Source organism: Hippoglossus hippoglossus, chromosome 19 (assembly GCF_009819705.1).
Source record: "Hippoglossus hippoglossus isolate fHipHip1 chromosome 19, fHipHip1.pri, whole genome shotgun sequence".
Taxonomy (NCBI): domain Eukaryota; kingdom Metazoa; phylum Chordata; class Actinopteri; order Pleuronectiformes; family Pleuronectidae; genus Hippoglossus; species Hippoglossus hippoglossus.
Genome location: NC_047169.1, coordinates 17,259,079 through 17,282,843, shown reverse-complemented (window position 1 = coordinate 17,282,843; position 23,765 = coordinate 17,259,079). Strand labels below are relative to the sequence as shown.

General features: G+C 39.5%; 1 protein-coding gene across 1 annotated transcript in view; it reads right to left on the bottom strand.

Moving 5' to 3' along the window:
- Positions 1 to 23,765, bottom strand: part of llgl2 (LLGL scribble cell polarity complex component 2) — a 64,446-nt gene that overhangs the window by 25,481 nt on the left and 15,200 nt on the right. Inside the window, 13 exon segments of the mRNA XM_034571137.1 lie at positions 3,413 to 3,566; positions 3,649 to 3,695; positions 3,698 to 3,718; positions 6,331 to 6,542; positions 8,637 to 8,791; positions 9,860 to 9,914; positions 10,007 to 10,139; positions 10,276 to 10,438; positions 17,321 to 17,479; positions 20,084 to 20,199; positions 20,346 to 20,427; positions 21,239 to 21,336; positions 23,214 to 23,333. Of these exon segments, the coding sequence (XP_034427028.1) occupies positions 3,413 to 3,566; positions 3,649 to 3,695; positions 3,698 to 3,718; positions 6,331 to 6,542; positions 8,637 to 8,791; positions 9,860 to 9,914; positions 10,007 to 10,139; positions 10,276 to 10,438; positions 17,321 to 17,479; positions 20,084 to 20,199; positions 20,346 to 20,427; positions 21,239 to 21,336; positions 23,214 to 23,288 (1,470 nt within the window). The 5' untranslated portion in view covers positions 23,289 to 23,333.

Genomic DNA, 23,765 nt, shown 5'->3' with positions numbered 1-23,765 from the left:
TGTTATTCAGTTCTGGAATAGTTTTGAATAAAATATTTATTGAAATTTTTCATTTTCATATATATTTTGATATTTCGGGTCCTATAGTTTTCAGTTGCAGATTTTATATTTTCAGATTTAGATCTAATTTTTTTCTGTATAAAATCTTTTTTTCACTTTCAGATCGTATTTTTCCAGTTTCAGACTTATGTTCTTGATCTGGCATGGGGGACTTGGTCGCAACTGAGAGGGGCGTGCCATTTTGAGTGACAGCATAACAAAGATGACTCAACATTTTCTAAGCACCATATTCACGTGATTGGCAGTTAAAAAACGGATGCCAGTGACAAAGTTCTGTTTTGCAAGCTGTTTTAAATTTGGCATGAATCACAGTATAAGACCAATTAACTCTGCCAGATTGTGCCGTTCAACAACCACACTTTCATATTTGACGTTTCGCACTCCCACATGGCACTGTGAACGCAGCGTAGCATCCACTTGAGATGGCGTCTGCTCCACCTGGACAAGCAGCTGTTTTTTGAAGAGATACTCTGGGAAATTATCCTCAAAATTATAACGATGATTGTAACATAGTGTAACATAAGTGGCGATTTTGCCAAAACTATCTTCCGACGAGGTGCATTCAGGGACTGTCGGGAATGCTATCGTCCGCTAGCTTAGCCACGTCTAGTGGACTTTTAGGCTTAAATGACTCCTAAAACAGCTTGCTTAACAGAACTTTGTCACTGGCATCAGTTTTTAGACTGCCAATCACGTGAATATGGTGCATAGAAATTGTTGAGTCATAACTCACGCGGTACCTACGTTCTTGAAGGCAACGTGGTTGATGAAGGTCCTCAGCCTTCTTTATTATGCTGTCACTCAAGATGACACGCCCCTCTCAGTTTTGAAACTGAAAAATACGATCTGAAAGTGAAAAAAAGATTTAAAACCCCCAAAATAAGATTTGAAAGATCTCAATCCGAAGATATCAAATCTGCAACTGAAAACTATAAAATATATATGAAAGTGAAAATGAAAATAAATATTTTATTCAAAACTATTCCAGAATTGAATGAAAACTATATTTAACCAAACAAACTTTTGAATACATTGTTGTATTTTTCAAAGTTCAAGATCAAAACCTGAACTTTCAGTTTAATTTATTTTTCAAATGATGAAAACTATTAGCCTGGATATGGCTCCATTAGCTTGACCCCCTGGCCTCTACTCGTCACAAACCTTAAATTTAAGGTTAGACTTAAAATGGCTCAAGTGAGCCCTGAACCATTTGTTAGTTATGCTGCTATAATAATGAGATAACATAACCAGACTACAAAGTTTTTCGTTTTAGTTGTGTGGAACATGTCGGCAGACAAAAACAAGTTCAAATATACAATTTCCATATGTTTGTCAACAGGTTGTCAGCAAGCCAAGAAAAAACAAAGTCTAAACTGAGATCTGTGCTCTTTACAGTCCCTCGTGTTTAGAAAAAGCATTGTAAGAGCTCATTCAGGCTCACTCTACCACTGGAGACTGCAAGCAGAGAGGTGAGCCAGAGCTACTCACACAGTACTATAACATCAAGTCAACCATACCTAATACGAAAGAAGATAAAGAAGATCAAACAATCCCAAAGGGAGGAAATTGCTGAAACAGTAACGCCGGGTTCACACCGGACGCGGAAGTGCTGTGGGGCGGTGCGCAGCGCCAAGAAAAGACGGCGCCTCCTTTCCGCCCCCATGTTACTCAATTGTGCTGTTCACATCGGCTGCGATGCGCCGCGCAGCGCCGAGGGCGCCTCGCGCTCTGCACCGATGGTTTCGGCGTCAGGTCTATTTTTTTCCGCTCGCAGCGAGCGTATCATGCCAAGGAAACACACTGAAAAATGATTTTTAAAACGATATAAATGACATATTATATATGATATAAATGATCAAATATGCATCCCACACTTTTGGATTTCCCTGCTGTTGTCCTGGAGTTTCAATTTCCCAGATTTTTCCCATCACATTATTAAATTTCCCGATCTGCCCATCCACTACAAGCAGACAGACAGAGAGAGAAAGAGAGGGGTGGGAGGGGGGGGGGGCTATGAAGACCATCATCATTTACCCCTGAACCCCCTACATTGAACGGGTTTACATACAACAACAAGCAGAGAAAGCAGAAATTGCGGGCTGACCAGCGCGGAGAAATGCGCGTCCGGTGGAACAGCCAAGCGGCTGCACGCTTGAGAATGGCGCTGCACTGCGCGGCGCTGCGCCTCCGGTGTGAACTCGGTGTAAGAGGAAGTGGAAGGGTAGTACGAAGATAATTTAAAGCAGATATTTAACCTTGATAGTGTATGCTTGGAAGAGAAATAAGTCGTACACAAATTTAAGAAAATAATCAAGTTAATGATGTTTAAATAATACAAAAGTAATAAGATAAATGATTGTAATGAATGATTTTTAAAGAATCATTTATTAAATTGTTAATTATTTCATACATTTGTACTGATTCAGATTTTACTGCTTTTTGCTGTTAGCTTCAGGAAATATTAAATAAGCTTACCTATCTGCATTTAAAGTAAAGGTCTCTCAGGACTTGTGTGATAATTTATTGTGTTATGGTTTTCCTTTAAAGTGCCAATAGCCACTTCTCAGTGATTTAAAAGTACAGATTGTCTGTGCCTGAGTCAGGTCCATAGGACAAAGGCTCTTATTGGTTGATCTTAAATCATTACAGGAACTATAACAGCAGTTATTTTATTAGTATTATTATATTATTATTTATATTTATATTATGAAAAGTTGTGAACTTGGGTCTGACAATTGGGTTGATTTCCTAACAGACCTCTGAAATAGCCGACATGCAATGTATGAAGATATAACTCCAGTTAAGTAAATAATTGAAACTTACAACCAGACATGCGAACAGTAATAGAGCAAATTCAGTTTCCTTTTATGAAATAAATTAACTTTAAAATTGGTATGTAGGGATAAACAGAATTTTTTTCTAATTGTATCATAGGACTGTGTATAAAAATCTGAGTGAAAAAATTATGAAAAGAAAATTATGAAAGTGAAATAAGTACAAAAATTCCCTACTTATTTCTAGTTGAATACACAGTTGTTTTTTTTTTCAGAGTTCAAGATCAAACTTGGACTTTTGGTTTAAAAATTTAGTTTTTCCAATTCCAATTTATTTCTTTCAAGATGTGTGTTTTTTGAGGAAGTTTAGGCACTCATGAAGGCACTGTTGGTGGAAATTAAGAGGAACAGCAGAGTTCTTGCAAGGTCCTCAACCAAAGTCAGCAATTTCTCCACTACAGTTTTGTGTGAGATTTACTCAATAAAGCATGATTTTGTCAGCAAACATTTCATACATTACATTAATCCACAAACAAAATGGCAAACTTCTGTAGATTGTCTGTATTAAACGCACAAACCTTTCTGAATGGAGGCCACTCTCCTTCTGTGCCTTGGTTTAAGTTGTCATTTGGGTCAGTTTCTGTGTGGAACACTATAGCTGTGCTTAACTTGTACATGGGATACAGACAGACTCCTGATGCATCCCAGAAACACACCGTTCCATCCTCATGCCTATACACACAAAGGAACATGATATGTTTATTACGATTTACAGTCTGTCAAAGAAATGATCCCAAAATTCGGTTTTACTGACCCTGTGAGCAACAGGTCTCTCTGTGGAGGGTCTGGGGCAAGGTCTTCTGGCCTCCTGTTATTGGCCATGGCTGCATGGAGAGAAACAAAGTTTAACAATAATGACACATCTGTTCAACCACAATATTGCATACCATACATGATTACCAGTTTTGCCATTATATTTATAGGGCTTATACATTTATATTATAAGCCCTATGAGACAAATTGTGATTTGTGAATATGGGCTATACAAATACAATTTGATTGATATTCTAACAGTCAGCCAGATTAACATGATAACTTGAGATTCAATCTGCATGTAAGTAAACACATTGAAATATGGCTTTAACTGTAGGGGTGCTTGTAGGCAATCAAATGTCTATTTCTTTAACCTCTTGACATTCTGGTGAAATTCGCCTAAAACACCTGTCTAAGGAGATACCCAAAGTAAATTGAAAGCTGTTCTTGAACCATTTGGAGTACATGCATGGTTTTGGTCTCTTTTGAAAGGAAACACTTTGATTCTTTCCCCCGACAGTCAGAATCACTGTAAGTGCTACTGGCATTGGAACACAAGGTTTTTATTTCCGCCTGAATGTTTTTGGTAAACAGATGCCTGCAGATGACTCTAGCTGGGACTTATGAGCTGGAAAACACAATGGGACACAGCAGGAAGCCTTACTAGCCCAAGTTTCAAATTTGATAACAATACCACAGAAAATGAATATTTTACACATGTTTTCTAAGGGTATGTCTAGGCGTTTCCAAAAAGGCCATTTGGAGACTCCAAGGACCCTTGGTAACCATGGTCAAACACATACACAGTGATACACAGTGATACACAGTGATACACAGTGCTATACACAGTGAAACAAAGGGGGACACACACACACACACACACACACCACACAACACACACACACACACACACACACACACACACACACACACACACACACACACACACACACACACACACACACACACACACACACACACACACACACACACACACACACACACAGAGATGAGAGAGAAACAAAGGCTTCTTTGGTCGAGTAATTTTGTTTCTCCAAACGTTTCGCCATTGTTTACCTTCTAAAGTCTCAGAAACTCTCAAAAACAACACTTTTTTGACTTTTACGCACGGACGCACGAGAAACTGGTACCAGCTGTTCGTCTTTACGCAGTGACATCAGTGGCATATCTGCTTGTTCGAAATTTCATTGGCTATACGAAGTGCCAGTCATCAGAACAATCGGTTGCAATTGGCTCAGTCTTTACACGACAGAAGAGGGGCAGGCACTGTCCTTCAACGAGGTCTCTCCTTGGCTATTGTAGGCTGTGGACAGGACATGCCAGCTCCTATTGGGTCAAGTGAGCTGTCAATCTAAAGTTCAGAGTGCAGCCTCCATTTTGAAATCAAGATATTGGCTATGTTTACATGCAAACGGGAGTTACGAGGGAAAATACATCAATAATTACACATAGCTGCCGGCTAGTTTGAAATGATGCAACAGCAGTCTGTGGGTATTTATTGACGTAATCATGTGTTTTGGACTAAATATGTTACTGGATTGGATCGTCTGGACCTTTGGCAATGTAACAAAACCGTTTTTGTTGGAATGTTATCGCTGAGGCTTCTTAGGTGAGTGACCTCGATTTTGTTATTGGTTTTTTTTTTGTTGGTGGTCTGACAGAGGCGTTGATTCTACCTGCTGTGGTGATCTTTTCTTCAAATGTTTGCATCAATCGAATCACAAGAATCTTAGCTTTCCAAAGATATGTTGCATCAGTACCTAGCTATACGAAGCAGTTGTGTAAATAACAAAGTTTGACGCTTAACAGTCCGACGGCCCGCCCAGGGTTAGGGTTAGGGGGTTAGGGGGTTAGGGTACTCTTAGTTACTCTGTTAACACATGGTCTGTCGTGAACAAAATCTTCAGCACGTTTGACAGGAAAACATTTGTAGAGTTCAAACATGTAACTATAATGTAAGACATTTGTATTATTATTAACGTATGACAATAAATATTAGCGTACTTTGAGTTGAGTAACATTATACTCATACATTTATCAATCAATCAAATATTATTTGTGTAGCCCATATTCACAAATCACAGTTTGTGTCATAGCGCTTAACAAAGTGTGACATCCTCTTCCCTTAACCTTCATACTAAGAGTGGGGAAAAACTACCCAAAAAAAACTATTAACAGGAGTAAAAAATTAAACCAGAAACCTCAGAGAGAGCAACATGTTAAGGATCACTCTCCCAGGACAGACAGAGATACATGTAGATGCCGCGAGTAGCAGAGCACATCAATAAAACAACAATATTTACAACATTGATGAGAAAAGGCAGATTCTTAAAAAAATGAAGGTGTATCACTGTTTAAAGCATTCATACATGAGAAAACGACCGACAGAGATGAAGTGAGCAATCTACATATCAATATGCATTTCAAACTTGGTTTTACACAAGCCTTGAAATTGCATACTTTCAAAGAGGTTAGTTTCAAATATTAACTTTGAAGCAATCTGTATTATCATAAAAACATCAAAAATCACTGCTGGAAAAGAACAAAAGCCATAGACTTTGTGGAGTTTACTGTAAAATCCAATTTAGAAAAAGTTTCACTGTTATTTGTCAACACAACAGTTTGAAACCCTCCACTTTGGTGACATCTGCCCAAGGTGTACCTTTTTGGAGTAGTGTGTGCTCTGCAGAAGTCCAGCAGCAATGACCCTTTCCCACAGTTTGAGGGGGATGGCGGAAATGTGGTGGGAGCAGGTGATTGCTGAGCTGTGGAGAGGAACCAAGTATGGTGTCTGAATGACTGGCCAGTCCTCTGTCTGCAGGTCGATCACCACCAACTCTTCCTCTACCAGGACCACTAGTGCGCTGGGATCTCCTGCAGATAAACAGAACAGTGATGTGTCTAATGAGCGTGTGAACAAAGGGAACCTAGTCATAGTGCCCCAAGCCTTAAGCCACGGCACTTCCTTTCATATGAACAGTGACAGTGTTTTTGTTGGATGATATATTGTCATTTTAAGACCTTTTTGGGCCCCACTGTGGCCAGAGTTCAATCCCACTGAGAAGCTGAATTCTGCCTGCCTGCCTACGAGAGTAGAAGTGTGGCAAAGAGTGCTGCACACAGCTCTAGAATTAAGTAATGGCGAAAAACACAAGAGATCTCTTATGTGGTTATGAGATGTGTAAAAAATCTGGAATCTGCAAGTTCTGTGGGCTTGTCCCGCATTTCAAATTGTTTTTGTTTTAAGTAGAAGGTTGTTTATTTAACCACCCAGGATACAGATATACTCATATTCTAACATTATTTTTTATAGTCATTAGAAGATTTAGAAACTTGATACGTTGCTTGAAGGGTGTTCAATGTTCAATGTTGTGTTCAGTGTTCAATGTTCTCAATCACTCATATTCAACCCTCTCTGTCCTTTTAAGCAGCAGATTCATATGAAATTATATCCCCACGAATGAAATGTTTAAAATGTTCACAAAGTATGGAATTCGACAACTTGCCATTATCGAAATATTTGAATTCGGTGGGTATGTATTCTGTAAATTTGTTCAGTGTGAGTAGTGAAGATTGAAGGATTGAAGTGGGATTCTTTAGGGAGAGAGACATCCAAGGACATTGTCAACATCTATCTAAATATGGATCTAAGTAACAATTCAAATCGCCACCATTTATTATGTTTGAGTTGTTAGTGTCAGGGAGTAGGTCAAAAACACAACTGAAATTAATAGGCTCATCAATACTTGTTGAAACACTCGCACCAGTATGATATAATTCTAAATCTAATTATTATCAAATGGCTCTGTCCACCTCTGACAGTTCCTCTAAATTCAGAAATACTAAAGCATCTCTTAAGAACTCATCCAGGTCACACCTCCATCCAGAAATTGGATTACTGATAAATTATCCATGGTCAAAGCTTTTAATTACTATTTCCTCTCCTTCGATCTCTCATTCAATATATTTGTAAATCCTAGAATAAACAATTACCAAACCTGTCCAGTAGAGGGACCCCCAATCTAATTTCTTACTGTCAATTTTCTTTTAGTTTGGTAAACAGTTGAGCTTTGCATACATCAAAGCTCTATGTAGGTCAAAATCATCCAAACACACTGGTTTAGAAACTCTTGATCCATACCTCATTCATCTAAGTGCCCCTTTAATCTGTCTACATGTATCTGACATTTTCAACAGGCATAATCCCAAATTCATGGAAAGGTACAATAGTAGTACCTTTACACAAAAGTAGCGATGTTTCTGACCTTAACAACTACCGTCCTTGAATCCTTGGTCAATCTACAAATACACACCCAGGGTTTTTCCTGGCCGAAAATTAGGCGGGGTGATTCTGAGCCGCCACAATATAAATACTAATCACCACATTAGGATCGATGCTTTTCTTAAATGAGTAAAAATGTCATTCATAGCTGCGCACATTCATTCATAATGCAGCTTGTCCTGACTCTGCTCACTACACACAGACATAAACATTGTCATCGGACGTGTGTAAACTCGAATTTTGTCGGGAGGTGTTCGCAATTCTCTATGTAGGAAAAGCATTCGATACCGTTGATCATAAAATCCTTCTCCACAAACTAAAATCCGACAATCCGTCACTAAATTGGTTCGACTCCTACCTTACAGATAGAACTCAGACTGTTGTTCCGTCTGACCATCAGAAATGGGTGAAACTATTGTCCAGTCGACCAATATTGTGACTGTTTTTTATTTACTTACATGTATTTTTATTGTGGTGTTTTATTTTTGCTCGTGTTTAATTGTTTGTTGCTTTTTGTGAACGTCTCTTGTTCTCAGGCCTCTCTTGGAAAAGAGATCTCAATCTCAATGTGACTGTCTGATTAAATAACGATTAAAAACAAGTAGTACTAAATAGTGACCTTTCCATAGCTAAGTACAATGAGTATAATTGCAATTCAGTTGTTAGTGTTGGTATGTGTTGCCTGCCTGTGTGCTGTGGTCCATCTCTGATGACAAAGAAGTCGATGATCCTGGAGGTGAAGTCCAGAGCCTCGTGTGTTTTACTGTGGATCACTGTGATACAGTGTCTGTCCCCATAACTGGCCCTTGGCATGCCACCACTGAACAGCAGGAACGGAGGTCTGTCACGCACACATATAAAAACAAACAAATGAATACATATTCATGTTCAGTGTAGTTTGCCCTGAAATTAATGTCTATCTGTCAATCACAAATCAAAACCCCTCTGATTTTAAATATCAGTACAAAAACTGGGGTTGAAATTAAAAGAGTTAAAAATTATAAATATCTGGGTATCTGGCTGGCTGAACATTTTTATCAGTGCTAGACTACGCAGATGTGATTTACATGCATGCTGCGACCAATACTCTCATGCTTTATATCACAGTTCCCTAAGGTTTATTACATGTGACAGTTATTGGACCCATCATTGTACCTTGTACCAGAAAGTAGCGTGGCCTTCACTTGCCACACGTAGGGAACAACACAGTCTTGTCTATATTTACAAAGCTATGCTTAATAAGCTACCATTTTATTTATCATCCCTTTTAAAAGTTAGAAATATGGATCACCACACTCGTTCTCAACACATCACCTTTGACAAACCCTACATGCACACGGAACTGGGTAAAACTGCATTCAGATACCTTGCTCCTCATAGTTGGAATAAACTTCAGGACTTAGGCTAGGTCGTTTTTTAACCTTAGAACAGTTTAAGTTTTTGCAAAAGTAAGTTTTAGTTGATGAATGCTCCTGTTTTTCTTGATGTGGCTATCTTATCCCTTTTTTCAGACATTTTTACTCCTCTGTACTGTAATTTGTACTTGTTTATGTAAATGCAGAGCACCATTGTAAACAAGAGCTCTGTTCTCAATTGGTTTATACCCTGTCTAAATAAAGGTTATCTATCTATCCATCTATCTATCTATCTATGTTGGTCATATTAATAATCTGGAAAATACATTTCAATGTTATAATGTTGAGGCATTTCAAATCAAATCCAATTTTATTTTTATAACCCATATTAACAAATCACAATTTGTGTCATAGGGCTAAACAAGGTGTGACATCCTCTGCCCTTAACCCTTGACAAGAGTGTGGAAAAACTACCAAAAGCTTTTTTTTTTTTTTTTAAAGGAAGAGAGGAAGCCATCATAAATTAATCTTACTACTGAATAAAGCAAACTTACCCTTCTTCTGTAGGTAGCTGAACTATTTTAGAAATGGCCTTACAAGGGAAATGTCCTGCAACAAGACAAGCCATTATCATTCTCCAGAAATATACATTTCATGCTCAACAGTAAAGACGACTTTAGTGGATTGCTTTTTCTCCTCACCATAAGGAATGTCGGATTTCTCTTCGTCCTCATTCACATCCTCTCCTCCTACCATCCATCGACAGTAACTTCCATCACTGTGCGAACTGAGAATGTAGCTCCCATCCTCTGTCCACCAAACACTCTCCAGTTGCTATGGGTACATTAGGTTATATTGAAATACTTGCAACTATTGCAATAACGCATGCTTTTTCAAAAGCTGAGTTTATATATGACTGGCTGTAACTCAATTCAGGTCACAGCCTAATACTGGGCATCACAGCAGTTACCTGTGTGGCAGGAATGTGGTGGCTGGCACACTGTTTCTCAAGATCCCATATGACCATGAGACCTCGTCCGTAGCCAATAACAATCTGGTTTGGGTCGACTGGGTTCTCCTTTAAGGCCTCTACATGTTCCAGATTCCTCCGGCCAATGTAGTCATCTGGAACACTGGAGAGAAGGAAAACAATATATAACTTTTGATGTTGTAAAGTTTCTTTGAGTATCATGAAAAGCGCTCTATAAATACAATAATTTATTATTATTATTATTATAAGCATGGAGAAAGAACATCAACAAAGACGCTGAGTGGCAGAGCTGTTTTCTGTGTCTATCTTTCTGTCTGTTTGTCATGGCAAAACGTGGGCAGTTTTAATCCAATTTTGATTAAGTTCTGCAAATGTCTTGGGGTTAGGGTCAGTACCTGTGTGTGGATGTGGCTCAGAGAGCACCTCCAGGTGAACCAGGGAGAGTTCATTGACACAGCTGAGATTAGCTGGCCAATTAACTCTTCCTGGATTCAAAAGGAAGCAGCAGAGCTGCCACAGGTGGGGGGGGGGGGGGGGGGGGGGGGGGGGGGGGGAGGGGGGGAGGGGGGGGGAGAGAGACTGAAAGAGACACATGAAACAGAAGAGAAAAACTCTTTTGTGTGTTTTAGCAAATTTGACTCGAGTCCTGTGAAGTGAATCTGACCTAATGAAGTTTGTAAGTACAGATAATGAGTTTATGCCAATGATGGCAGTATGACAATAAGCGCATGAGTGAATAGCTGCAGCTGCTTCTAGCCCGGAAGCCAAGTAACGGTTGCGTGTGATAAAACCTGACTGTATCTGTATTGACAGAGATAGTACACCAAAGTGAGACTACAAAAAAGTTATTTATTGCCTGAAAGTATAGCGTGTAACTCTCAAAATTGTGTTATTGAATTATTGTTAAGATAACATTTAGTAATAAATAAAGGAGATAGAAGTTAAGTAAAGAGTGGAGGCTGAAGTTGTTTCTGTCTCGGCGAAGAGATAAAAAAATAGCTGTGTGAGTTAGCAGACTGTGTGTGATTGTGATGCAGTTAGGGAGTGAGACGAGTAAAAGACTTTTCAGAGGTATCAAATTTCAGCAAACAGTTCGTAATATAAAATATATAAGTTGAGCTAAAAAAGATTAAATTTAGGTATTTAAATCACAGTCAAAATTGCAGTAATAAAAACAATGATCTGGTGTTTGAATGCCCTGCTGGAAATCTAGAAATTTAGGCATATTGCTGAGTGTTATAATTTTCTCTACTGTGTGGTTTGTTCAAGAGTTTTTGCTGAACTATAACACCTGGTGATGCTCTCAGTCTGTTGATTTGTAATATCATATGCTGCCTTAAATTGTGTTGGTTAAGGTGATGGCCATAGAGGGAAGTTTGAGTGCTTGTATAAAATGATTCTGATATCTTTTGTTTGGAGCACTGTGTTTTTGAGCGGATCACAATTGGGTGTGGCTGTGTAATGCGTTGATTTTGCATTATTTTGCCTGAGACTAAGTGTTGGTTTCAAGGTTGAGAAACAAACTAAAAAGGTTAGACCCAGCTTGGCCAAAAGGGGGTACATTTGATGTGAGTGTGTGTGAGGATATGAAGTTCAGAATAAAAGACTATAAACCAAAAGATGAGGGCAATAAGAGAGAGAAAAAAACGAAAATGTTGGAGTTAACAGAAAATTGGTGATAAAAAAAAACCCAAGCTGACCTGAAACTCAATAACATAGAAAATAATGAGACAAAAAAGCAACTGATGTCACAGGACGTAGCTGGATTGTATCCAATCCTGTCTGGAACAGTGCAGCTCACAGGAGATGTCAAGTTCGAGGATTATAAGGCCCACGTTCCAAAACTTTGCAGTACAGTGAAGAAAAAAGGGTGATGACTTCTACACTGAAAAGGACGAGGCTCTCAGGGGAATGGGAATACTGGTTACACCAGCATCAACAACAAGTAGACGGAAATGAGGAGGTTGAGTAACAGGACAAGGAACGCAGTAAGGTTCACGAAATGATATCTCAATTAGAGGCTAAGGTTATAAAATACTGTGGGCCTCTAGGAGGCAGCGGACAGGAAGGGAGCATTGTAGGGCAAGATGAGATGCAGAGTAGTCAGAGGGAAAATCAAGAACAGTCTAGCGGCAGTGAAGGGCAGCATTGGGTAGAACGCATGTAAGTGCTAGGAGGATTTTGCAGTAAGCAGTGGAGATAGTGAGAACAGAGGGGGAGCTGGGACATCGGGGAGAGAGTATGGTCCAGGGACAGAGCTACAGTAAACCCCCCCCAACAAATATGACGCTGCAGGCCACTTTCCAACATTAATAAAAGGGTCACAGGTACAGTATATTCCTTGGCAAACACTTATCTAGTAAGTGGATAAAAGCATTTGAGGAGGAGACAGTGGGAAACATTTTGGTGACACGCTTGGTGACATCAAAGCTCTGTGGGCCAAAGTCGTGGGGGTGCCAGAAATGAAGGCCATTCTGCACATGAGTGGACATGCTTGGATGATGAACCCACAGGCAGACGGTTTAACCCGTAACGACCCAGCCTGTGGGCATCCCTGAGAAAGGAGTAACAAGTTGTGATGACCCCAAAGCTCTAAAGGGTTCCTCAAGTAGGTTAAAAAGTAGGTTTGAAAATGTGGTGGGGCTGACATCAGAGACACACAGAAAGTTATGTAATCATGTGGACCAAGCTGTTGAAAAATATAGAAGAGATGAACTTAGACTGGGAGAGCAGGAACGAGACATACAGAGAAAAGTCACTCGACTACAATTGAATGAGCTGGCTAACAAAAATAAGAAAAATCTTCAAGCCCCCATAATGGCCCTCAAGCCAGCCGGGGAAGCATTTGCTGCTCAGCCTAGTGCTCCCTCAACCACACCTAACGCTCCACCTCCCAATGCACCACCCATTGTTAATGTCTATAACCAACAGCCAAAAACACAGCAGGCTCCTGCACTGAGGAGGCCACCTTCAGTGCCACAATGAAGGGGCCAAGGGAGAAGACCCATGGCGGTCTCCCTTGGGAGTCGGTTGGGGATGTAGCTACCCTGGACACATATGCCAAACCTGTCCATCACAGCCATGGCCTGCGCCGGAATGGAGGAGAGCAGGGTTATGGGGGTCAGCCTGCTCAATGTGTGAAGTCAGGCCCAGGCAATCCGTGGCTACTTAGACATGTGTAAATCCAAATTATGACACACACCTCCCCATGTCTGATAAATTTGTCAAGACAGTAGGATTCTCTGTACAAAGACAGATGATATTTGGAAAGTGTCTTCATTTCTTGTAAGTGATCTCCAGTGCGCTCTGTGCACCTGTGGCACAGACAGGTTCACTGCAGCGATTTGATGATACATTCACAGTGATAGAAGATATTATTAAAAACTGTTAATGACTCGGCTCTGTAACTCCGCTGTTTAATTGAATCTGAACGTAATTTGCTGTAAATTGTTATATATATTTTTCAATTAAAAGGTTTGTGTGGAACAGATATGTCGCGCGAGCACAACTAAGCTGTTGGTTTTAATGTAAATGATGAAGCGGTTCAATAATCTGGCTTCAATTTACCACCTCACGTCTGCGTCGCCACTTTCCCATCTCCAAAACGTTCGTACGCATGGGTCAGAGTTTGTGTGGAAATACGCAAATTTTCCTGTCAAGTTTGCTTTTATAAATCCAAACGTTTGCGTGAGAAGTGGCGTACATACGTTTCAGGCCCCATTTTGTGGGTATGCAATAGTTATAAATGAGACCCCTGGCCTCCAGATGAGTGCATTGGTTGAGAGGGCTTATATTTATTGGCTAGGGAACATATAAGAACCGGTAAGTGAAGTGTTCAGGAAGTGGGAAAAGTATATTCGTGCTCAGATCCCCAAAGCAAAGGAATCCTACTCTGACTATCATTGTACAGTGTATTATGATTTATCTCAAAGGGACATTTTTGAAGAAAAATGGGAGGCATTGACCAGGAGTGTGAGTGTGGAGTAAACAACAGGGTACACAGTCATTGGAAAATAAGGGCGGTGTTGAATGTCAATCCCAACTCTTTGCTGTCAGTTTCCCACAGTGATTGACTTGTCTTTAGCATTCCATTAACTGAAGACTCAAGACAGTTGTTTGTGTTCACATACAAAAGGTAAACAATACACATGTACGAGAATCCCACAGGGATTAAGACATAGTCTTCACGTGTTTAACCAGGTTTTGAAGCAAGATCTCGATGGATTAGCGCTCAATCCAATAGGTTGATGACCTGCTAATTGCTGCACCTACACTTGATGATTGTCATTTCATTAAATTGCTGCAGAAACTGGCAGAGGGAGGACACTAAGCCTCCCTGGCTAAATTACAGTACTGCCAACCACAAGTTGAGTATCTAGGATAACTATCTTCCACAGTACAATATCAGTGGCACTTTCACAACTGGAAAGAGTGAGTAAAGCTCCCAAATTCAGAATGAATACAGGACTATGCAATAAAAATCGCTCCGCTCAGAGAAATCATGACAGAAGCTCCCTTACGTTAGAAAAATTAGGCAGGGATAGAATTTTAAAACCCTCACAAAAGAGATGCAGACAGCTCCATCTTTAGCTATTCCTGATAACAGCAAACCATTTTTTCTGTATGTGTCCAATCGACATAACATGTATCAGCAGTTTTGAGGCAAGAAACGTGTAGCAGTCGTAGAAAACAACTGATCGCGTATTACAGAACGAAGCTGGACAACGTAGTTGTGATGACCCTCTCAAAGCAGGCTTCTCTCTGCAGGAGCATGATGGGAGGAGCTTGGCCACCTCATCTGGTCTGGCTGCAGTGTATAAAATGTTGACATTCAGCCAGTTTGCCTCTCCCTCATTGCTTCCACAGCATTTGGTTTTGGTTATACTTTGATTTCAACATTTAAATTTAAACTTATTTTTAGGTTAAGCTCATGTGTGGCCTTCCCTACTTTGTCCAGCTTTAAGCCAGGTTGTGACAATTGGGGGCTTGTCGGGATTAAGTTTGATATTTGTAGTAACTTAACCCGGTTTGTTTTGTGTTAACAAGGAGCTGGATCTCTGGTATGCTTTCAGAATTGCACTTGGCTTACTTACACACATGAGTTTTGGTGTGTTTGCTTTCAGGGGGATAGAAATATTCTAGTTCTTTTGTCTATGTCTTGGTGGTTTCTTGTGCACTTTGGTTTAAGGTGACCATATTGGTTACTTGAGTTTTCTCCCTTCAGTATGAAGGAACTTCCAGTACAGCCAACTGGACCTTGCAGCTCAGGCAGCAGCATTGAAAAGTCCAGCCCAGAGTCGACAGAGAAGAAAGAGGGCAAGATTAGATTGATCAGATACTTTTTCAGTTACATTTGTAGGTGTATTGTGTCCTTGAACTGTGCTGATTGTACTGATTGTGTTTACAGCTGATTGAAGCGGGGCAGTGTCCTGGTGGCAGATGACATGGATCCATCCTTCCACAGCCAGGAGCTCACAGACTTGTGTGCCACACTTCAAATAAGACTAGAAGCTACACTGAAGTACACAGCTACACACCATAGACGTCTACACACTGGAGCAAATTCAGAGAGAGTGCCACCAAGAACTTGTGACCCAGAGGCAGCAAAGAGAAATTTCAAGCTTCACCTGATTTGACATCAGATCTCAACATGTACCTTGTGAATGTTTTTTTTTCTCTACAATATATACAACATATAACATCAAGCATCACATGAATATATGTATAGTCTTGAGTAACTGCAGTGCTTTTGGTATAGGCTTACTTATTATTAATATTCATAACTGAATTATAATTAATTATTATTATTATAATCATTACTATTGTGTGGGAGGGGTTTACTCAAGTCTGTATTATAATGGACCAGGGTGACTAATAGCAACAGATCTACCAGCCAATCACGACTGACTTTGTTTTAAAGGTCTCTGGTTTCATCCAATGGTGACATAGGTTCTCGCCAGGGGTTTTACTGCGATTCATATGCTAATTAGATCACACCTTCGCCCTGCTTCTAAAAACACAAACACGGTCAACACATTTACTGCTAAAATGAATCTGGTTTGTTAATCAAACAAATGTAATAGTTTACCTTTTGGGTGGGAGTATTTTGCCATAATCACTGTACTAAAGAAACATCCAACCAGCAACACAGAGGTTCTCACTATGATTATGATTAAAGTTTACCATAACCCCACTTAGCATATATATATATATATATATATATATATATATATATATATATATATATATATATATATATATATATATATATATCCCAACCCATTAAACACTGAAAGCAATATTGTCTTTAGTACCTAGAAGCCAAAAAGACAGGAGTGGAACAATGCCCTCTGCTGGAAGGGAGTAGTTCATGACCCCAAATAAATACATAAAATACATTTCACACAAAGTTCAGTCATGGACCCAAATACAATTTTTTTAAATCTTGGCCTATACAGTAAATATTCCTTTCAAATTCCATGAATGTAGGTGAAACCTACTGTGAGCATTACTTCATGGAAATGAGCAAAACTCATTAGCAGCAGTGATAAGAATACAGTTATACGACTAAATTTGAGCAAGATCTGAATAACCTGCAAGAACATGTAAAAGTATATAGCCTAGAACTTCGAGAGACATCCAGTTATAAAGAGGTGACAGATGACAACAAGAAGGCTATGGCAACATTTTGAAATCAATCAAATAAATGTCATCTGACTAGTTCATCAAAGTACAAGGTGTGGAAATGAAAAAAAATACAAACATTTGACCAATAAATACAAAATGGTGGTGGGCTTGGGGTATGGCTCCAAAAGTCTTGGCTTAATAGATGTGCTTCCTAAGTTTCACCTTCAGTGCTTGGAACCGTTCCAGGCCCAGCTTTATCGGTGCTCTGGCCCTAATAATGATTGATAAGCAGTTACTACCACTACCACTGTGTATCACTAACTTATTATTGAATATTAATTATGATGAAGTAATAAACAAATGTTGTGCAGTGTGGTGATGTGCTGTAATTGCCAACCTGCTAGCAACTTGGTCGAGACTGATGTTCCTCTCTTCCAGCTCTCTAAAGCCAGGGACTTCAACGATGAAGACATGCCCTCCCTCTGTACCCAACAGCAGCTGCTCCCCTGATGAGTGGGCCAGCACTGATGTCACTCTGGTCACACTTGGGGGAGCACTGAGAAGAGGAAAAAGGCATGGGAGACCATTAGGTGGAATGATGGATACCATGAAACCTCGCAATATACAATAAAACTTCATGGATAGCATTTTTGAATAAACAATTCAAAGAACAAAGGAGCACCAGGAACTAAAACTCTACCAACACAAGTTACAATCAGCATTTGCTGTTGTAGCCATATTGTTGATATTAGTTTGATCAATTAACTCCACCTTCATCAAAGTGCTTGGAAAGTACAGGATCATGTTTTTAAGGCAGAAATGACAGCCCAGAAACCATAATTAGGAAGTACATGTGCAGGAAAAAGATTAAGAAAGGGGTAAATACTTAGATGGTAGACAGGGTAAAACATTATGGAGGCTAAACCCTGGCATGTTGAACGACCCCACTTTTAGGAGTTCCATGGTGAAAGATCTAGGTGTATACTTACAGGATAATGGTATTGGGGATGTGAAGTTTAACCCTAGCATATTATCGGACACAGCCAAAGCTGTTCTCAGGGGGAATATTATAGCCAGGACGACTATGTTGAAAATCTATCTTGACTTATTTTGATCTTTTATTATTCTCATGCTCTTGTGTTTGACTGTTTTGTGTGCTACTGGATGCCTACATTTTCCTTGGGATCAATAAAGTATCTATCTATCTATCTATCTATCTAAAAAGATAGAGGCCCCAAGAATGACAAACCTACAGGAAAGATATCTAGAACAGGCACACATAGTTAATAAAGACTCCTCTATTATGTACACCAAATTAGAAATGCAAAGCAGGATATAGATAAAACACTAAGCAAGGAAGTTGAAAAAAAGTTTTAGGAAGCAAAGATATTATGAGGTAGGTCCCAAAGCGGCAAAACTGCTAGCCTGGAGACTACAAGCAGAAAACACCATTTATAAACTTAGAGTTACCATTACAAATAAGACTACTTGTAATATGGATGGTATAAAAAAGTATTTGAAAACTATAACATATCCTTATATTCCTAGCCAGACAAGGCTAATAGACAGACAACTGAAGAATTCCTGAATTCCTTAGACCTTCTCACGCTCTGTAAAGAAATTTATGATAAACTTGTCTCACCAATGTCTAACCGAAAAATTTAAATCATCTACTCACCACTATGCAAAAGCGGTGGGTGAAGTGTTGGAGTCCAGACAACACTTTTGGAGTTTCAGGGGTAAACAGCGTTGCAGCCAAATCCAATACAATTGAAGTAATAGGCGACCAGGTCTTCAAACGTAAAAAAAAAAAAAAAGGAAAAAAACGGAAAATGCCTCCATACTGCTCCTCCATACTGCACGAACGTGAACGCTGCTCCTGGCAGGAGAATAACAACGGACATTTTGAGTCGAATTTGAATGTCCTACAGACACGTGGATGACACTAAAGGAGCGGTATGGAGGCATTTAATGGTTTTCATTACGCTTGAAGACGTGGTCCGTGTTACTTCAATTGTATTGGATTTGGCTGCACTTTACCCCTGAAAAGTGTTTTGTGGACTCAAACACTTCACGGGCCAGGCCGTGCAAGGGCTTTTATGTGATAAAAAACATTTTTAACTAAAATTTTCACTAAGCCAGTGAAGGGATGCAAGAATGGGTGTGATGTGTGATTGACAACTAGTTTTGGTTAACATCCTCGCAGCAGCATTCTGAACCAACTGAAGTCTGGCTATTGATGACTGAGGAATGCAAGAGAAGAGGGAGTTACAGCAGTCTAAACGAGAAAATATGCATTTTTTGGATGACAATTTGGTAATATGAGGTTCAAAGTTCAGATGTTGATCTGATAAAATACCGAGGTTCTTCGATATGGTCTTAATGTTGCTAGTTAGGGGCCCATATGGTGACTGACGTCTTTTAATACATTTTTTTCATTTATTTGTTTGTAGATGAGCCAGAGTTAGCGTCTTTAATGAAAGAGAATTCACCTTTGTCTACCCTCATTAAAATGTCATTAGTTACTTTAAGTAATGCTGTTTCAGTGCCCTGTAATTTACGGAAGCCAGATTGAAATTTGTGAAATGTTATTAGTTATTATTAGTTTTCAGTTTGGAAGTATAATTGAAGACATGTGGCTGGGGGTCTTGGAGATACTACCAACTCAATAGTCTGGAGAGACTTCTGTGGGAAAAACTTGATTCATTATTTATCACAAGTCTAAACAAACTGGCATGCAGCTATGCTGCTGGAGGGAATATGGAGAAATGATGGTTTGATCTTGTCCTTTCATTCAGCAATGATCATTTCAAAAAACCTAGGTTTTAGAGTCAGAATACAATTTACATTGCTCTATTTTTGACATATCCCAGATGGCCTAAGTAAAGATGACACTTATCTCTAAAAGGTCCTGTTGGTAGCAGGAACAAAACATTACATAATACTGGCTGAAGAAAGATTGCCCTACTGCTGGCTAAGTATGAACGGTAAATTTGTCTTTATTTATTGATTATCCTTTGACCTCATATTTGTTCCTTATTATTACTTAAGTCTTGTTTTCCCCTTTTTCTGCTTGTGTGTATTCTTAACATGTGAAAAATGCTTAAAATAAAATAGTAAAAAAAGAAGAAATGTCTATGAGTGTTTCTGTATATCTTACCCAGGTGGTCCCATGAGCATGAAGCGTCCTATCTCCAAGAGCTCTGACAATCCCTTATGGGCTTTTAGAGTCCACATGTGCAGACTGTTGTCATCCAGCAAAGTCACCAGTTCAACCTTAACATGAGCCACAAATACAGCCCAAAAGAGTCATTAGAAGTGGTTAGCAGAATACATTTGTTATTGCTCTATGATAAACAAGTCAGCCCACCAAAAGCAATACTGTTGGCACAACTTGGCAGAGTGATATTCTTTTACTGTACCTGGTGAGGGAGGAAGTGCACCTGTGTGACTGCAGCATTCTCATCATGTAGACCCATGAACTCCACACCTGGAGCGCCATACCTGACCACAGGTCAAGGACACACTCCCAACGTAATGTAATAACAAAACCAAAGGTCTGGATTACTAAACAAGTTTAGTTTAGTGTGGCTCTCTTTAGGTGACCTGGCTTCACTCAGTTGTGTAGCTAGTTAACAGTGATAGAATAAAAAACAATTTTATTTGTATCACTCCAACTCATAAACACTATAACAAACAATTACTTGAGCAATGCAAATAACCTGATTACAAAAAAATGTATTCAAATTCAATGCATCACAGCTTTGTTTAATTCGTATAGCTATTTACTGTTGTATGGGTGACCTGCTGTGGGCAGCCTCACACTTGTGGTGCGCTTTAAGTTTTATGCAGTGTCTCAAGTAAACCATTCAGACTGCGGCAACCCGCCTCAGGCGAATAGGACAGACAGTTTCATAGTGATCAGAAATTGTCTTCTAATTCTCATAATAATATATAGGATCTCTAACTCTGTGTTTTGCATCATTGTATCATGTGTGCAGTGGCCCCACTCACTTGACATGTCTGTGGCGATTTATTTAATCATCAGCACTGTCGGTTAACTGTCGTCATATGATCAAAATCAAAAATGATTTTATGTCTATAAAATAATCTTACAGATGGTGGGGCCAATGGGCAAGTTATGTGATCAGTAAGTGCCTGAACACCATGTAACACAGATTACAGCATCAGCCCTACACACAAGCATTTTTTTATTTTTTTTACTCGATTAAGTGATTGAATACTTGAGTACTAAAATAATCGATAGCTGCAGACCTACTTGCAACCTTAAATACATGAGTAGAGTGAAGGATACAGTTTGATGGCTCCAGAGCGGTTGCCAATGGCCAGCAGCTGCAGGGAGGGACTGTAGCCTAAAGCACTGGGCTGGTGGGGGAAACCATGCTCCACTGTCTGAAGAGGAGAGTGGACAGACAAGGTGAGGATAAGACTGGGCCGGGAAAAAATAGAACAGAGAATGAAACAAAACAGGTTGCAGATGACACGATGGACAAGCAACAGAGGGCAATACAGAAAACAGGAATATTTATCATATTGTTGAAAACCCACCCATTGCTGACTTTGTCACTTACTGTAAATGAAAACTTTAATTCCTGTGATGTTGTCCACATCAGTGTCTACTAGGGCAGTAATGATTCTCGAACCAAAACAGTGGTCCAAACATCCATTACCGAGACACTAAGACGGAACAGCGAAACCCTCTCGCTGCCTAATGCCACATGCTTCCAAAGCAGCAGGTGCAGCCAGTTGTGTGTGCTCATGTCTGTCCAATCACACTCCAATCCAATCACAACGTTATCACCGCGTAATCTGAACCAACACACAGAAGTGACTAGTAGCTTCAGAGCAATGAGTGTGGAGGTAGAAGAGGATCGTCTGTTTTACCTTTACAAAAGTGTGCTGTTGCCACTCGGGAGCAGTTGTTGCCTCGTCTTTAAAGTCACAGTTAGGAGGAATTCATCTGGTGGATTGTTTTTATCCCAATGTATACCCGACTGAAGGACCGACTTGAACATCGACAGTACCGTGATTCCCCTTTACATATTGTATGTAGAAACACTGTTGTTAATTTAGCGAAACACAGAACGGATTATTTGTGTTGTATCCATTTTTCGTTGTTTGAAGTATAGAACTGATCTGTTTGGCTTGTCGGGGATTGAATATATACAGATTGAAACTGTGGACAGACACACACACACACCCTCACCTTTCCTATTCTTTTGATATTTTTGTTTACGTTGTTTTATGTGAAGTCAATAAAAGTCCTTATTGTTCTTCTCTTTACTGTTCCATATGTTGGCATTTTAATTAAACCCAGAAATTGTCCCCCGCTTTTTCTTATGCAGCCACTACAGCACCCCCCAAAAAAATAAAATAAAATAATGAGGTATCAACCAAACCGTGGCTCAAAAACCGAGTTCTGAACTGAACCATGGATGTGGAGAATTGTTACAGCCCTAGTGTAAACATTAAGACTTTTCATATCTTCAATTGATGAGGGTACTTTGGAACTAAGAAAGAAATATGTACTGTATAAACCATTTTTCAGATTTTGAAAACCATCCATACTTATGGTTCTATAATCATAAACTTTAATCATTGTGAAACTTTTCAGATCTCTGCTATCAATGTTCTCTGTAAATTGATAGATATTTCCTTAATCACCTGTTTATATATCCGTACTTGTCTGCTCCACCAGTGAGCAGCAATCAGGAAATGCAGTGTCTCGTTTGAAGCATGAGTGCATTGGAATTTACATTTCTCTCTTTACACATGACTATAACACACAACTTGAATTACACAAGCTCTTTGTATCATCCAAGTTATTATTACAGGTTAGATTCACATGTTTTCCTTTCTTCAATTGGCCATAACTCAGTCACCTACCACTGCACCCAAATTATTTTCCCTCAGAAAATATTAGTACATTTTACAGTTGGCAACATCTATTTTTTAATGTCCCAGTAATGGGTCAGACTGTCAAGCCCTGATCATATTATAAAATGTCATAGCTGATTTCAATGTGAACACAATGAAGATAGAGAACTAGACCTGGGCCAAGACTATGGACCTGGCAGTGGATTAGAGCAATTTTCTCCAGAAGAATGCAGATTTCTCTTCCAAATATCTGGGTGACCTGGTTTCTAAATTTAGATATTTTCAAGTATGCTGGGTGACAGGAGAGAAAATTTAACAGAGTGATAAATCATAATATATATATATATATATATATATATATTCAGAAATCTGATGTGTCAGGGTTCACTTGCCTTGTTGAACTGAAAGAGTTCTTGTTTGAGTCGATCTCTCTGGGACTCCTGACCATGTCGCCTAAACCTCTTCATCTTGTCCCAGCACCAGTATGGAGCTTGCAGGCTCACTGATGGATGCTGCATGAAGGAATGAGAGGACAAAGAGTGAGATAAAGAGAAAGGACACACACAGATATGATTCTTGTGTTAAAGGTAAATGCTCCAGTTTCATCAGTGGTAAGCACATATTGGTGTAGTGAGATCGAATCAAACAAACACAAAGTAAATGTCAGTTGTATACGTGTCCTGGTTAGGATTATTCAGCGGAGTCCACGTCCAATTCGCGATGCATCTAAGAGTGGAGAAATGTCCACAGCTCTAGTGCTCAGCACTGTGCAGGACACAGCAGTGCCTCAGTTATTGCAGCCCAGATTGAATATATGAAAACATAGTCACTCTGGAGGACAGAGAAGTGTTCCTTTTGTGGCTTCTGGCTCCGACACAATTGTGTCAATTTCTGCTGTGAAATTATTTTTCTCTCTTATACCTTCAACTTCTCTGTTCAGCACA